Source organism: Tachyglossus aculeatus, chromosome 4 (genome assembly GCF_015852505.1).
Source record: "Tachyglossus aculeatus isolate mTacAcu1 chromosome 4, mTacAcu1.pri, whole genome shotgun sequence".
Lineage (NCBI taxonomy): Eukaryota > Metazoa > Chordata > Mammalia > Monotremata > Tachyglossidae > Tachyglossus > Tachyglossus aculeatus.
Window position 1 is genome coordinate 105,030,864 of NC_052069.1, and position 17,896 is coordinate 105,048,759.

Genomic DNA, 17,896 nt, shown 5'->3' on the forward strand with positions numbered 1-17,896 from the left:
AAGGACTGAGGTAAACGAAGAACAGAAATTCCTTATGATCATGAAGAAAGGGGAGCCACAGGAGGGGATGTTCTGGAATGATCTTTTAGTTCTCTTTGCCTGGTCTGATGTAGTGGGTCCACACTGTGTCTTGCCTGGTCTGATGTAGTGGGTCCACACTGTGTCTGGACATGGAGGTGGGCTGATTATCCAGCTGACTTACCTCTGTGACAGTGGTTAGGAAGGAGGGGCAAAGGGAGCAAGGATGAAGGTTTCCTTGGGACAATTTTGGTCTCTGAGATATTCCCAGTGAGGCCTAGCTTCCAGTCCCCAGCTTCTCAGGCCTCAGCCAACTTCTGAAAATGGCAGCCCAGAAGTACTCTTTGGCATAACCACTGTACCTATAATAATAATACCTTGCTCTTACAAAGCTCTTGCTCTTGCTCTTACAAAGTACTTTTACATCAGTTATCTTATTTTATCCTTACCACATTCCTGTGAGGTATTACCTCCATCCCTCTAGAGTGTAAGCTTGTTGTGGGCAGGGAACGTGTCTGTTATATTGTTATACCGTACTCTCCCAAGCACTTGGTACAGTGCTCTGTACACAGTAAATGTTCAATAAATATAATTGACTGACAGATAAGGAAACTAAGACCCAGATTGTGTAAGTGATAGGCAGGGTCACAAAGAGGGCCAGTGGCAGAACTGGGAATAAAACCTAGGTCCCTGGACTCCCAGCCCCATGCTCTTTTCTCTAGGCCTCCCTATCCCATCCTTTCTTTTGAATCAATCAATTAATGTTATTTATTGAGTGTTTACTGTGTGCAGAGCACTATACTAAGCACTTGGGAAAGTACAATAAAAAGAGCTGGTAGAAAAGTCCCCTGCCCACAAGGAGCTTACAGTCTAGATGGGGAAAGAGACATTAAAATAAACTATGGATATGTACAGATGTGCTGTAGGGCTGAGGGTGAGGAGAGTATCAAGTGCTTAAAAAGTACAGATCCAAGTGTACAGGTGACACAGGGAGAGGGAGTAGAGGAAAAGGGGGCATAAGCAGCCTCTTGAAGATGTGATTTCAATCAAGGAAGATGGGGAGACTGATGGTCTGTTTTATGTGGAGGGGAAGGGACTTTCAGGCCAGAGGGAGCAGGTGGGCAACAGGATGGCAGCAAAGAGCTTTTTTGAACACAGGACACAGGGCATCGGAAACCTGGGGATCTAATGGTGAAGGGGAGATGACAACCATACAAGTTTTCAGGGACCTGAGACCAGTGGTGGGAGAGTGTTGCTCAGCACAAGGGATTTGACAGGCCACACAAGGCTGAGCGATCCTGGATGGACCCTCATGTTTTATCTATTGGTCACTTAATGACCTTGCTTTGGGGCTAGCCTAATCAACAGGAGAGGTTGAAGAGAAACAGAAAGAGAGGGAGGAGTCCCTTCATCCGTGGGCATATATGAGAAGGGCTTGGGGTCATCTTTCTTCTATCTCCCCCTAATGCTGAGCAAATTTCCCAGGCCTGAGGCCACTGTTGGGCTTTCCATGGGTAGGTTACACTTAGTCAACAAGTCGGCTGGCAAAGCAACCTTTCTGGGTGAAAGTCAGTCAGACCTAGTGAGATGAAGACCCCGGGTGTCTGGGAAGGATATTGAAAGGGTTGGGGCTTTACCTATCCTGTTTTCAGAATTGCCTGGTGATAACGGCTCGGGAGTCAGAGGACTTGGGTTTCAATCCTGACTCCGCAACATGCCTGCTGTGTAACTATGAGCATGACCCTTAACATCCCTTTGCCTCAGTTTCCTCACCTGTAAAATGGCGATGAAATACCTCTTAGATTGTGAGCTTCATATGGGATGGGGATTGTGTCCGACCTGATTATCTTGTATCTACCCCAGTGTTAAGTGCAGGGCTTGGCACATAGTGGGCACCTAAAAAATACCACAATTATTCTCCTGACCTATCTCCTCATTCTCCCCCGCAAAAAAAAAATTCTCACATAAAACTCTGAAATCCTAGAGTCTTTTATGGAAGTGAAGTCACCAAACGTCCAGCAAGGGGCCTGAGGAATCTAGGTTATCAAGCTCAGGGCTCTAAGCCTCAGCCCTCTGCCCTCCAGGTCTCCCTGTGGGCAGCTCTTACAGGCGGCATCTGTGCTCTGTCAGGTCAGGAGGCCAGGCCTCTGCCATTTTTCTGACAATTCTCAAGACAGGGTTTCCTGACACTCCACGAGGAAGAAACCAAGGCCAAAGCCCAACCTCCCACAATATGCCTCCTTTTGTTCCCTCCCTCCCCGATTTATGCAGTGATATTTTACCACCAGGACATTCAGGAGAAGCCAGAGGAGCATTCTTTATGGGCTCCAGCTAGAACTTTGTGGTCCGTGCATAAACCAATCTATGCATAAAGTCCTCCCTCCTTCTTGTAGCCCTGTCTTTTCCGTAGCCCCAACCCCCAAACAAACTGGTTCCCAACATTCCCCAGGTCAGAACTCTGGGTCACACTGAGAACCTGGACAACCATCCCTCCATGTGCTTCCGTGCCTGAGGTCAAATCACATCAAATTGTCTCTCTTACTGTGGAAGGAACAGTATTCCAACCCAGAGACTTAGAAAAGTCTCTACTTCCTCAAGGACAAATCCTCAGCCTGTGCAAACCCCTGGGGAAGTAATAATAATGATCATGGCATTTATTAAGTGCTTACTATGTGCAAAGCACTGTTCTAAGCACTGGGGAGTTTACAAGGTGATCAGGTTGTCCCATGTGGGGCTTACAGTCTTAATCCCCGTTTTACAGGTGAGGTAACTGAGACCCAGAAAAGTTATGTGACTTGCCCAAAGTCACACAGCTGACAAGTGGCAGAGCTGGGATTTGAACTAATGACCTCTGACTCCAAAGCCCGTGTTCTTTCCACTGAGCCATGCTGCTTCCCCCATCTCTGAGCCCAGCAGGAGGAAGTTGATTAGGGCAGAGAATGGTGGAGAAGGTGTGTGAGGGGGAGAAATCTGGCTAGAAGCCCCACCCCACTTTCCTGGGGAATGCCTTGGCCCCAGGCTGCAGAAATGGCTCAGCTTGAGGCCCATCAACCAAAACCCTCCACATCCCGAGGGCCAACCCACCTTACTGCATTCCACTCCAACCATGAGATTTGGCTCCTTCCCCCTTCCCCTGGTCCCGATCCCACCCCAGGGATGCTGGGAGCTGACCACAGAGGTGTTAGTGCTTGGCAGGCAACCCCAAAAGCCACAGTGATAATGGGAAATTAAAATGCTGGGAGAGTGTCACCCTGAGTGCCATCTGGGGCATGAAAGGGCTGCCCACACAGGCGGCCTGGCATTTCCTGGCTCTCCACCCTGGCCCCAAGTGCAGCTGCTGCCCTTCCTCTTCTCCCCCATACAGCACTTAGCTCGCATCCAGGGAGACCGTGGCAGGACTGAAAGATCCAGAGAGGAGGAAGAGGATATTCTGGGAGCCATTAGGCCTTGGGTGCCTTCCTCACCTTCCTACCAGCATCTTCACGGAAGCTCTCGGGGCAGGTCTGCACAGCCAAGACCCTGGCCACCTTTTATATTCTACAGTCCTTCCTGGTGACCATGAGAATTGACATTGGGCAGCACTGCCCCAGGTCCCGGAACAGGGATTCAAAAGTCTAGAGTCGGATAGTACCATAAAGTGAGTACTATAGCATCATGGGAACTTAGAGCTGGAGATAGCTGACCACAGGACACTTTAGCCAACAATCTCCAAGGAAAATGGACCCCACTCCTCTCTCTTCTTTGAGGAATCTGTTCTTGTCCCCCAAACATGGGCAAAAGGGAGGGTTTCTGGCTTATTCTATCCCATCAGGGCCCAGGGTTGGGCTCCCCTGAGAAACTGTTGAAAATTGGGGTGGAGGGGCTCAGTCCACTAATCCATCTCTTCCCCTTAACAATGATAATTGTTCCGAACTCTCAAACATTCTTCAAAGGCTAACTGTCTGCAGCTGCAACACAATGCTTTGATTACCAGGTCAAGAAGACAAAGCGTGAAATTCACTTCCTCTTATTCTCTGGGCACCAAAAAGGGGAGCTTCATGCTACACTAATTCCCTGCCCTCCGTGTGAGGACACCCCAGGATGCGGCCACCTCAAATTAGAGCTGACGGTGCCACGTCAAATTAGAGCTGACGGTGCCACTATGTCATCTCTATCTTTACCCAACATAACATCTTGCAATTAGGTGAGATTCCGAACAATGGCTCCGCTGATGTAGAAAAGGTCAAGAATCACCCGAGCCATGTTTTCCACGGGCTAATTGTAAGACATGGTGAGTCAATTACCATGGTAGAACAGCCTAGGGAAAAGAAAGGGCCACACACATACCCCCAAACCCAATACCCTTCTGAATGGTTTGGGTAACAAACTTCAGAATCACATCTGGGCGGGGGGGGGGGGGGGGGGGGGGGGGGGGGGGGGGGGGGGCTAAGTCTCTCCAGCGGGAGCTGTCAGGAGGCCCCATGTGGGGAAAGCCTGTATTAGGATCACAGGCTTTGTTTGTGGCTGGGGTTGGGGATGATTTGGGAGAAGGTGGGGTTCCAGAAAAAAGCAGTGCTTCTCCCTTTCTTTCACCATCTCATGAGGAGTTAGAAACCAGCTCGTGGGGTTGGCCTCTTTGCTTCTCTGTAACCCGGTGAGAGGACAATAGGGCAGATGGAGATTATGCTCATGGTGGGGAAGAAGAGATCTCCATTGGGGAGGAATGGGGCACATCACAGCTGGGAGATGCTGATTCCCCAGAAGTCCTGGGTCCTGTCTTGGATGGGGAGGTAGGCTCACCATGCAATACTGATATTCTCCCCCTACATAACAGTGGTCTTTCATCTGCTACATCTACCCATCCTTGATCTTAGTCACCCTTCCCATGAGGGAGTATTGCTTTTTCACAGATGAGGAAATGGATGCCCAGGGAACAATTAGGTGACTCATCCAAGGTCACAGAGCAGAGCAGTTGGGAACTGAGGGCTCGAATTCTGATTTACTGACTACTGGTACCCCCTGGCTGTCCAGCAGACTGCCCTGTCCACGGGGGGTTTGGGAGTTACTTACTAGTCAGTCAGTCAATCATATTTATTGAGCACTGACTGTGTGCACAGCCTTGTACTAAGTGCTAATAAATATGATTGAATGCAATATAACAATAAACAGAAACATTCCCTGCTCACAAGGACTGGTGCATTATCTGGTGCTTGTTTCCTTAAGTTTTTTTATAGTATTTGTTAAGCCCTTGTTATGTGCCAGTCCCTGTGCTAAGCATTAGGTGTTCAAAAATTCAGTCTCTAGGACCCTGACCCTGACCCTGAAACTGCTCCAGGATGGATTTGGGAAGGGGAAATGAGATACTCCATGGGCCACTCCTCCTATTCAGAACAAACAGTAGAGTGTGTCTATGCCCTTGACACTTCTTGATGGCATTAGCCATGAGTGGTGGTGGTGAGCCACCACTATAGTTTCAAAGCACACACACACCCACACACACAACACATACACATCCCCTCCCTTCACCTCCGCCCCCCCCCCCATGCCCCTAAATAAAGAATGAAATTGAGTCAATTCTGCATTCCTGGAATGCCAACGATAAGCCATCCCCGGTCACCAAGAATGATGGGCAAATGTAATGCCAACAGGTTGAGGTGACCCTTATGACCCAAAGTCTCACATGATGGTTCCATTAACTGCATTCCATGCTTGCTCAGCCAATAATACTAATACCACTAATAATAAAAATTAAACTTGTGGTATTTGTTAAGTGCTTATTATGCACCAAACACTGTGGTAAGCTCTGGTGGAGATACAAAATAATCAGGTCCCATAAGGGGCTTGCAGTCTAAGTAGGAGAGAGAACAGTAACTTCATCCCCATTTTACAAATGAGGAAACTAAGACAGAGAGATTTGCAAAAGGTCAAAAATGTCTGGTTCTCCTGCCCCAAATAACTCTCACAAATGGCGGAAAGACTAATCCCTGCAGAATACCCACACACACACACATTGCACCCCACTGCCTCACCCACAGTCTAGGAAAGGGAGGGGAGTATGGGCTATTACCTCCTCACTTGGAGGAAGACACACAGTTCTTTCAGACATGTGTGTAGCCTGGGAGGCAGGGTGGGAATTTAGAAATAGTAGCTATAGTAGCAGCAGTAATGACATTCATTAGTGCCTCTAAATGTGAAAAGCACTACTTCAAGTCTGCAGCAGAGAAGTGGGAAACCCATAAACAGTCCATCAGTTGCTCTTTGACCTTTGAAAATAGCCACAGGAATTATCTTTCTGATTCAAGAAATATTAGGCAAAGTAATAATAGTAGTCATGGTATTTATTAAATGCTTACTGTGTACAGAGCACTGTACTAAGTACTCAAGGGGACACGGGAGAGATGCACAGGTGGGAATTAGGCATTTGATTGAATTAGACATGATCTCTGTTCCTTGGTGGGGAGAAGGGACTGGAGGCCAGACACAACAGAAATTCCATCAGATGTCTGACTTTCATAGTCCCAGACAAGAAACTCAGGAAATGGGTCCATGATTCATGGCTCTTGGATCCCTGCTGTTATTGCCTATTAATCCTGGGAAAATGGCACAAGGCAAAAATATAGAGAACAGGAAAAACAGGCCTTATTATCTGACAAACCTCCCTTGCTCCTTTCACCCCAGAGAGATGAGCCACCTAAGCATTTCAAGTCTGAGATGGGGCAGGATCTGAGCCCAGGTGACAGTTGGCCCAGCCAGTTAGGAAGCAGGGAAAAATGGAAGTTGGTGCTCTGAACTTCTTTTTTTATGGTATTTGTTAAGAGCTTACTATATGTCAAACACTGTTCTAAACCCTGGGGGAGGTACAAGTTAATTATGTTGGACATGGTCCCTGTTCTGAATGGGGTTCACAGTCTAAGCAGAAGGGAAAAAAGGGATTTAATCCCCACTTTACAGTTGAGGAAACTGCGGTACAGAGAAATAATAATAATAAATAACAATAATTGTGGTATTTGTTAAGCACTTACTATGTGCCAAGCACTATACTAAGTGCTGGGGTGGATACCAGCAAATCGGTCTGGATACAGTCCCTGTCTTTCTTGCGGCTCACAGTCTTAATCCCCATTTTACATTTAACTGAGGCCCAGAGAAGTGAAATGACTTGCCCAAGGTCACACAGCAAGCAACTGTCAGAGCTGGGATTAGAACCCAGGTCTTCTGACTCCCGGGCTGGTGCTTTTTCCACTAGGCCATGCTGCTAATCACGATTGCTCTGCTATAGTGTGTCCAATTCGGTCAGCAGAGACTCGGCTCCTGACCTTACCTAGGCCAATCATGAGAGGAGCATTGCCTAATGGTTAGAGAATGGGCCTGGGAATCAGAAGGTCCTGGGTTCTAATCCCAGCTCCACCACTTGTCTGCCGTGTGACTTTGGGCAAGTCTCTTAGCTTCTCTGGGCCTCAGTTACCTCATCTGTAAAATAGGGATTCAGACTGTGAGCCCAAGTGTGATACGGACTGGGTCCAACCTGATTAGCTTGTAACCACCCCAGCACTTAGTACAGGTCCTGGCACATAGTATGCACTTAACAAATACCATGAAAAGACCGTAAGCCCATTGTGGGCAGGGAATGTGCATGTTATATTGTTATACTGTACTCTCCCAAGCACTTAGCATAGTGCTCTGTAGACATTAAGTGCTCAATAAATGACAGATTGATTCATTAAAAAAGAGAGAAGCGTGACACCTCCCAGCCACAAAAATTCCATCCCAGGGATGAATAGTGTCATCGCTTAAAACAGTGCTTTGCACACAGTAAGCACTTAATAAATGCCATTATTATTATTATTATGAATCATCTCCCTCTCTCTCTCTCTCTTTCGTTCTGTCTTTGGAGTCCCAATTCAGAGGCCCATCACACCCTCTGCTGGCTGGCTAGTTTCACTAGCAGCTGTCCAGACGGCCCCAGAAAGTTAAAATAAATCGGTCCTTCTAAACTTGCGGTTCTCACTCTGAGGCTGACTGCTTTATGGGGCTTCGCCTCATCCCAGGTGCTCGACCTTCCATTCCCGTGACCTGCAGACCCTGGGCCGGCTGGCACCAGCTGAGGCCAGAGAATTAAACATGTCATCAGTTCCTGGCTGGCCCCTCTCGGGGGACATAAATACGAATCTTTGAGAGAGAACAGAATTTAGGGGGGGAAAATTGCTAGTGCAAGCTTTCCCCGCTGGCGATTAATCCAGAGCTGTATTTCTTCCAGGACTAAGGCTCGTTTAACCCACATCCATATGCTCAGGACTTGTCAGCGCCATGGAAAAGCTGAGCTGGAACACGATCCAGGGACTTAAGTAAGAGAACTTGCACGAACAATTGGAAGGTTCTTCTTTGGGACTGGCAGGGAGAAGGCTGGGGGAGGGAGACGTCCCTGTTCCCAGGTGATCTGGCCCAAGCAGGGGCAAGGACCAACCATCTTGTCACCCCTGTTTGGCCAGAGATGCTTCTTGCCAGGGTTTTCCAGGGAGACGCAGTTTTTCTATTGGCTGGGGTCAGCCCCTGTTGGATATGGCCTGGCCGTTGAAAAATACTGCCGATGTCATCAGCTAGAGGGTGAATATTTGCTAGACATCTTACCTCTCTGATGGGAAAGAAAGGGTGATGAGCTGGGTCTCTAGTCCCACGGGGGTAGAAAAACATAAGCATTGTCCCGGCTGCTACCCTAGAAACAGAGGAAGCCAGGCCCCTGCTCTGCCCCACCGGCCAGCCCAGCATTTCAGGGAGGGAAGGGCCAGGAAGAATCCTGAATTGAAGTTGGGAATTCCAATGGGCCATGCCTTTCAGGGAAGGGAAGAAAGCTTTGTAAACAGAGCCCCAAAAATCTTGTCGGTCTGCCAACATGTCTCATTGACCTACCTTTCTCCCCAGAGGGACTCCTGAATTTGGCCCCACTGAGAGGAAAGAACTTGGGGTTGGATTTCAGGAGACCTGGGTTCTAGTCCCTGACTTGACTGGGGGACCTGGGTCAAGTCATTCCATCACTCTGGGCCTCCGTTTTCCCAACCTGTGGAATGGGGTTGGCCGTCTCTGCCCCTCCCTGCCCGGCAGGTTGGACTCCCTTAGATGGCTAACAGTCTCTGCCACCGCTCCTTGACAGAACAAAGGCAGGCACCAGGGCTGGAGTGTCGCTGAGCAGCCTGCCTGGTCACAGGGTCTTGCTGCCCTTCGCTGACCAGTGACCCCAGAGCAGCCCACTCCAGACTCCTAGCCAAAGTGGCACCAGCTGGGAAGGAGTCGGCCCTGTTCTCTCCGGAGCCAGAGGCCATCAGTTCGGGCTCCACAGAGGATTTATTCAGTGTTCAGCTTCTGTCAATACTCATTAATCTAGTGATTTACCCAGATGGATTTTGGATAGGGCAACCAAAGAAAAACAACCCCAAACCATGACTGTCTCACACACGCACACACACACACACACACACACACACACACACACACACACACACCACAAACTGTCCATGTGAACACCGAATAAAACCACACACCAGAAATTTAGCTTCCCTCTCCTGTGTAGTAATAAAAATGAAAAATCTTTCCAAATCAACCTGTTCCCAAGTCAAACACCCAAACCAAAGCTCAAACCCTTTCCAGAGCCCAGCCCCGTTAATGGAAATGAGTTTGTCCGGATGTGCAACCGGGGAGAGTCACTGACAGAGAGACCGAGCTCCATATGCTGAGTAAACCATGAACGAAACTTGATCGGCTCCAGGAATAACCTGGGGGCCTCATTAGTCGATGGTCCCGGGCATGGAGCCCACGCTCACCTCAAATGAGCAATTTGCCCAACCATATTGGCTGGCCAGTCTGTGAGCTGAACACCTCTGATTAACCTGGGGGGGGTCAGCCCCTTTCCCCCAGACCTGGCAGCTGACACTGGAAATGGCTCATCCCCACGGCCAGCCCCCAGGCCCCGCCGCAAGGCCAAGACAAACCACTTCTGTGGGTGGAGGCGGCAGGAAGTCCGGCAGCTCCAGAAGTCTGGAAGACGATGGCAGGTTTCATCAGCTGATCCTCAAGGTTTGGGGGATTCGACTCTGTTTCCACTCAAACTGCAGTCAGAGCAATGCCTCTGCCTCCCTAATCTAAAATACTCCTCCGAGAAGCTTCCTGTGGGGACTCAGCAAATCCCAGTCCCGGTGGGGTCCGTTTTGGAGTCCGAGAGTCGGAACCGTCCTGCTCCCTGCACAAATGGGAGACATATCTTCCAGCTGACATCTCTGGGCTAAAAAGGCAGCAGAACCTCTCCGACCGAACATGGGAAACCTGGGAATTTTTCCCTGACAGAGACAGCCAGTGAGCCAGATTTTGTTTATATAAAATTAATAACACGATACTGCACCGCTGCCAGCTTGACATCCTGCTAACATTTCTAATGTTTAGCATTGTTCCCAGAAATTGATTCGTAACCAAACTCCGAGCACCCAAACAATTCTCCTCTCTGTAATGGAAAGGCTGGAAGGCGATTATCAATTTCATAGACTTCTAGGGCTGGAAGGGACCTCAGAAAGTCATTGAGTCTATCCCCCTGCCTCAAGGCAAGACCACGCCTGACCCATAGCACCTGATCATAACTCCCCTGTTCCTAAAGACCTCCACCCTCCAACTCCACTGTCCAAAATCCATATCCTTCTGGCTATAGGAAATCCAACACCTCCCACTCCTTGTATCCTCATGAATCCAGAACTAAACCCAGAAATGGATTGTGTCTCTACATGCACGTACTGAGAAGCATACACAATAGATGTAGCTTAATTGCAGATGGTATACTCGTGGGGGCAAAAACCTGCCCCGGGTACCAGCAGAGCCTGCATATGGGAAAAAAGGAGGATGTAGATAGGAAAAATGTTGTTCTTAAGAGATTCAAAGGGGAAAAAAAAACCAGCTGAAAACATTCCACCCTGCCTGGAATACAATAAAGATCCCAAAATGGTTATGATTCTATGCGATCATTTGATATATGAGCCATAATGACATATAATAATTCGATGTTACGGGAGATAATAATCTGCCCGGTCAATGGCTTCGGTCATTTTCCTACCATATGTTCCAGGCAGCAGATTCTGCCACAGTCTTGTCTCCAGCTCCCAAACTCAGTGGCTCCTATGGCTGGAACATCAGAGGCTGGCTCTCGGGACCAGGGCTGAGACCCCTGGGGAAGCAATCTTGGGGGAAACACATTTGCATGGGGAAGAGTGGAAGGCTTTGGGCCCCCCAGAAGTCCTCCTCTGGAGCCTAAGGAAACCCAAGGAGATGGGACTGATCCCATGGGAACTCCTTGGCCCCTTCCGGGGACCTTCTGGCTGGAGCGAAAAAGAGTGGGCCAGATTACAGCATGTCCTATACAACCTGGGCTCCTCGGAGGATTTTTCAGATTCTCTTGGATACCGTCACCAACGGGCAGCAGGCAGACCAGAGAACTGGTGGGAGGAAGGGGTTTGGAGAGAAAGGGAGGCAGAGAGGAAGGAGGGGGGCTTCTCACATTATCCACAATATTCTTGTCATTCACGTACAGAACCAAGGGCTCAAGATAGTCTCGGGTAGAAAATTGGAGAAAGAGGGCCTCAGAGCCCCTGGGGGTAAAGGCTAAGGTTTAGTGGCTCCCGATCTGCTAATTCTTTCACCACTTCCATCAGAGAAGAAAAGGCACAATTGTTGTCCTAACTTAAAGTGACAGTTAGCCTTCTAGGGGGAGGTAGGGAGGGATAAAGGAGGGGAGATGCCCCCTGGGCAAGGAGGGCACTGGGCTGAACCACCAGGGTGATGCCCTTGACCACAAAGGCAACTTATTCCCTCTGTCCCCAAAGAGAACCAAAAGCATCAAAGGATGGTGGCCAGCCCAGGAGAGTTTGTGTCTCCCGCTAGGTCAGGAGCTTCCTGAGGGCAGAGCTCATGTCTACTAACTCTACTGTATTCTCTTAAGAGCTTAAACCAGTGCTCTGTACATAGTGGGCATTAAATACATATTACTGAATGATGATGGATCACCGCTAAGGAAAGGGTAATGAGCAGAGGTAGCCAGAGACCCCAGGAGAGATCCACAGAGGGAGGGAAGGAGGTGCCCTGAGCCTGTCTGAAGGGATCTTCCACCCAGCCCTGGACTCCTCATTCCTGTCTCTAAAGAAATCTCGCTGGCCCCTCTCCCACCTTGATCCTCCTTCATCCTCACCCTTAAACTGTCCCCTTGATGCCCCACCAGAGCACTGCCCACATGCAGTCTGAAAACACAGTGGGCACCCTTTTTAAAGCATAGGTGCCCACTAAGAGCACTGAGAACTGCCCTCTTCCTCCCTATAGTCAGCTTCCTTTCTGTGTGACCTTGGGCAAGTCACTTAACTTCTCTGTGCCTCAGTGACCTCATCTATAAAATGGGGATGAAGACTTTGAGCCCCACGTGGGACAACCTGATTACCTTGTACCTACCCCAACGCTCAGAACAGTGCTTGGCACATAGTAAGCGCTTAACAAATGCCATTATTATTATTATTATCATTCTCATTGTTACGGGCTCTCCCTACATGGCCTGCCTCCCCCGTCCGACCCCAAGGAAACGAAATCCCCTCGATTATCAAAGACGGAGCAAGGACTCGACAGATGATGGGTAACCTGGTCTCCGGGACGCACCGGGGTCACCCAAACAGCATAGTCCTACAAGATGCTCAACCGACCTCACCCAACCAGCGTAGCGCCCACCCAGGGGACCTTGGCTCTCCTTCTCTCGTCCCTTACCCAGTCAGCAGGATTCACCCTGCCAGGAACTCCTGGCTCCCTGGAGTCGGGGAGTGGAAAGGGGAGTCTCCCTATCTTTACATGCCAAGGTCGGCCGTGGAGCCGATCACCTCCCGGAGCCGGACTCGCCAGGCTCTTAAGGAGGGCAAGTTTCCAAACAAGTTGATCTACAACCAGGGGTCCCTGCCTTGGCTCTCCCTCCTGTCTCCTCCTTTTCACAAGCTCTGGAACTGGGGTCATCCCATCTCCTTGGATTTTCAGAGCGGGGAGAAAAAGAACATCGCCCCACGAAATTGGGTCTTCTCTCTCCCGGTCCCCCTTTTGGGCTTCTTCACTGCCCACCTTCCTGCGCGCGGCACCCCGGCCCTCGCCCATGAAAAACCCCTTTCCCATCAGATGCTTTCTACAACCCTGTTCCGAAAATCCCGGCAGAGGTCCCTGCCTTGCCCTGCCCGGGTGTCCGGGGCGCCAGTGGGGGAAGGGGGCTCGGAAACCTCTGACCCCCAATCTTGCTCCTGGGTCCCGGCGGGGTCTGACCGAGAGCCGGGGAGCGCCGGCCCGCCCCCTTCCCCGAGCCAAGAACCGGCCGGCCGGAGGAGCCTTCTAAGGCAGCCCCGGACACGCAGCCTCCCCTCGCTCCGACTCTCCCATTCCTGGTGACATTCCTTGCCCCGGACGGCCCGGACGGCGGCGACTGCCCCTGGTCCCTCCCCTCGCCCTCCGTGGCCTGCGCGGCCAGGAGTGGGGATGGGGATGGGGGGGCGAGGGGTCCCTGGGAAAGAGGACCACCTTCCTTCTCCTTCCTTGCTTCCTTTCCTCCTTCCCTCCCTCCTTCCTTCCTTCCTTCCTCCTTCCTCCCTTCCTTCCTGCCCTCCTTCCTTCTTCCTTCCTCCCTCCTTTCCTTCCTCCCTCCTTTCCTTCCTTCCTTCCTTCCTTCCTTCCTTCCTTCCCTCCTCCCTCCTCCCTTCTCCCTTTCTCCCTCCCTTCCTTCCTTCCTTCCTTCCTTCCTCCCTTCCTCTCTCCCTTCCTTCCTTCCTTCCTTCCTCTCTCCCTTCCTTCCTTCCTTCCTTCCTTCCTTCCTTCCTTCCTTCCTCTCTCCCTTCCTTCCTTCCTTCCTTCCTTCTTTCCTTCCTTCCTTCCTTCCTTCTTTCCTTCCTTCCTTCCTTCCTTCCTTCCTCCTTTCCTTCCTTCCTCCCTTCCCTCCTCTCTCCTCCCTTTCTCCCTTCCTCCCTTTCTCCCTTCCTCCCTTTCTCCCTTCCTTCCTTCCTCTCTCTCTCCCTCCCTCCCTCCCTCCCTTCCTTCCCTCCCTCCGGCCCGGGGCTGCAGGGCCGGCAGGGGGGACGGGCTCGGCTGGGCGGCCCCAGGCCGGCGTTGCGGTGGGGGCGGGGGGGGGGGGAGGTCCCGGCTTACCTTTCATTGTCCACGCTCCTGAACCCAGGTAGAATGTGGCGGAAGCTGTTGTTCCGGTCAAGCTTCGGCTGGCTCTTTGTCCTTTTGATGGAGCCTTTGAGCCGCCGGCTGAGAAACCCCTGCGGGGATGGGAACGGGGGTGGTGGGGCGGGGGGGGAGGAAGGGGGAGACAAGAACACTAAATTAAGCCCCCTTCAAAAAGAAAAGGTGGGGAGGGGATTAAAAAAAAAAAAGAAAGGGGGGAGCACACGCACACACAAGCGCGCACCCGCCCCAGACCCTCCCCTGCACGACTTAATGAGCGCCTCCCGGGGGATCGGATCGGGGAGGGAGAATGGGGTGGGCCCGGAGGGTTTGTTGCGGGGCTGGTTGCGGGGCTGGTTGCGGGGCGGAGGAGCCCATCCAGCCCCGGCTGGCTCCCGCGCTCGGAGGGGAGGCAGCAGCAGCAGCAGCCGCCGGGCTACGTCGACTTGAGCCTCCCCTGAGCCTCCGTTGCCATGGCAGCCATCAGCTCGCATAATAATACGGTCTGGGAGACCAGACCAGCATATTGCAACTCGGAGTGGGATGGGGACCGGAGGAGAGGGGAGGAGGGGGCCTGGGAGGGGCTGGAGAGGGGCTGCCCCTTCCTTCCTCTCCCCCTCGTCCCCCTCTCCAACCCCCCCTTATTACCTCCTTCCCTTCCCCACAGCACCTGTATATATGTATATATGTTTGTACATATTTATTACTCTATTTAACTTGTACATATCTATTGTATTCATTTTATTTTGTTAGTATGTTTGGTTTTGTTCTCTGTCTTCCCCTTTTAGACTGTGAGCCCACTGTTGGGTAGCGACTGTCTCTAGATGTTGCCAATTTGTACTTCCCAAGCGCTTAGTACAGTGCTCTGCACATAGTAAGCGCTCAATAAATACGATTGATGATGATGATATGTTTGTACATATTTATTACTCTATTTATTTTACTTGTACATATCTATTCTATTTATTTTATTTTGTTAGTATGTTTGCTTTTGTTCTCTGTCTTCCCCTTTTAGACTGTGAGCCCACTGTTGGGTAGGGACTGTCTCGAGATGTTGCCAATTTGTACTTCCCAAGCGCTTAGTACAGTGCTCTGCACATAGTAAGCGCTCAATAAATACGGTTGATGATGGAGAGGGTGCGCTGGTTCCCAGTTTGACAGCCGAGCGAAGAACAGCCTGAATCCGCCTTTGGAAAAGGGTCCGGGCTGGGAAGGACGGCGGTTTCTCCTTCACCTAGGAAACCTGGGTGCTGAAAATGAGGTCATGTCCCCCGAGGGTTTCAGCGGGCAATGAAACCTCCCTGTTTACAAAACTTTGTCTGCATTATTCCTCCCCACTGCTAGGCTCTCCATTCCTCCCCCCAGCACCCCCACACCCCCTAATCGATCCCTGCTTCTGCCCCGGGTCCCCTTCCACATCTTCCTTCTTTTCCCATGTAGATCACTGAGTCCATACGCCTCGCAGATGCCGATGTAGCCATGTGGAAATTACAAGATTAGTGCTTTCTTGGATGGTCAGCCCCTCCCAGGGGCCAGCAGAGACCCGGACGTCCAGGATATGTGTGTGTGTTGGGGGGGAGGTGTTGGGTGAGGGCCTGGTGCTGGCGGTAGACTGGAGGAGAGGTGTGGGACATTGGCAAGAAAGGCCTCTGGGTTAATCCAGCCTCAAGAATCCCACAAATCAGACAGGAACCCCACTGCTCATGCCCTAATCCAGAACCCACCAAGGCAGGAGCAGGGAAAGCAATCCATTCCATTCATTTTCCCGGGAACAGCACCGCTCGGATCAGAACCGGTCCGTGTTGCCCAAGAGCCTCCCTAGCTGTCTAGCCAGACCTCAGAGCTAGGGGAGCCCTGAGACTAACTTAAGAGATACGCCAGACTGCCATGATTTTATCTCTGAAGGAAAAAAGAACCCAGGAAACATAATAAACCAGCAACCACTGTAGGAGAGGATGGATAATGGGAAAACTCTAATGTGCTATTTGCTTATTCTTAGGAGTTAATGTTCTACATAATCTGAACATTTAAATTTCATCTTTATCTAAATAACGAGGAAAAAACCCCAATGCCTGTGGAGGGCCCCACAATCACACAACTGAGCCCGACTGAAATCATAGCTTCTCCAAGAAGCCTTCCCTGACTAACCTCCCATTTCCCAACCCTATTTGCCCTCCCTTCTGCATAGCCTATGGGCTATTTTTATGGTATTTGTTATGCACTTACCATGTGTCAAACACTGTTCTAAATGCTGGGATAGACACAAGTTAATCAGATGGAGCACAATTACTCACATGGGGCTCCCCGTTTAAATAGGAGGAGACCAGGTATTGAGTCTCCATTTTACAGTTGAGGAAACTGAGGCATAGAGATGTTAAATTACTTGCCCAAGGTTGTAAAGCAGGTAAGTGGAGGAATCAGGATTAGAACCCAGGGCCGCTGACTACCAGGGACTTGATCTTTCCACTAGGTCACTCAGCTTCCTTATATTCTGCCATTTCCCCATCTATGATTTATTTTAATATCTGTCTTCACCATTTAATTGTTAACTCCTTGTAGGCAGAGATCCTGTCTTCCAACTCCATTGTTTTGAACTCTCCCAAGTGCTCAATAAATACTATTGCTTAACTGATTGAGTGTGCTTTGGAGTTTGGATGGCCACTCTGTATATTGCCAAGAGAGGACAAGTGAGAGGCTATGGTGGAGCATCCAACCCATAAGAACAATTCCTTCCATTTCCCCCAGCACTTGTCCATGGTGAACAGGAAAGAGGAGCTTTCTCTCAGACATAAATGCTTCCAAATCCACCCCCTCCTGACCTTCGAGTTCTTCTGGGAATGGTGCACGGAGAAATTTACTTGGGAGCAAAGCACCTTTCCTGGATGTCTTAGTCATTCCCCTGCGTGGAGGCAGGGGAGCTGGACTACATGACCTCCCAAGATTCTCAAGATCCAATGGAGCTCTAGCGGTCTCCGTTTGGCACCCAAATGGATATTTGTGTATTTAATGTGGGAAAGGAAGAGGGGGGTGGGGTGGGAAAAGAAATACGGGAAAAAATGTTTCCACTGATAACTATGTGCCTGTCATTCCAGGCCGGGCACCCTGAGGTTTCCCGACAACTCTGAGAATTTGGTTTGCATAACCCCTGCCCTCACTTGGGGCCCTCTCCAGAAAGGCTTGGCATGTCAAACATGAGCAGGCTATCTTAAGAATTTGAGGTCTAGAGCAAGGAGGGGCCAAGTCACCCTCTTCGGCCCTAAGAACTCCTTTCAAAATAATCTGGCTATGCCCTGGACTGAAACTGCCTCCACAGCAAAAGTGACAGAAAGTCACAGTAGAAGTGAGAGTGGTAGCTTTAGGCCCCTGGGGTGGGTGGTGGGGGTATGTCTGGGGCCCAAGGTGTTCAGGAAACTGCTCGGAAATCTTCTGGAGGGTCCCGGGTTTTAGGAATACCAGAGTTCTGGGACTGCCCAAGAGTTTCCCAAAATCATAGTCCTGGAGTGAGTCCAGACTCTGTCCCAGCTGCTCTTCAACCATTAGTTATTCCCACCCTGGAGCATACAGCAGGGGTGGGCAAGAACCTCTGCAGCCAGACACAAACCAAACTATGGAATAGGAGACAGCAGATTTTCCCTGTCAGAATTTTTCTCACTGTCAAGCTATACTTATTGAATGCCCACTAGTCTGGTGC

The 17,896-nt window shown here is 50.4% G+C and overlaps 1 protein-coding gene across 7 annotated transcripts in view; it reads right to left on the minus strand.

Annotated features, from left to right (window-relative positions):
* The window catches only part of LOC119927380 (DAB2 interacting protein), a 257,379-nt gene that overhangs the window by 160,366 nt on the left and 79,117 nt on the right, over window positions 1-17,896 (minus strand). For all 7 annotated transcript variants that reach the window (XR_005450405.1, XM_038746012.1, XM_038746011.1 and 4 more), the window contains exon 3: window positions 14,182-14,300. Coding sequence is in view for 6 of the 7 variants with exons in the window: in XM_038746012.1 (XP_038601940.1) it covers window positions 14,182-14,300 (119 nt within the window). In the remaining variant the exon portion in view is untranslated. The remainder of the gene's footprint in view (window positions 1-14,181; window positions 14,301-17,896) is intronic.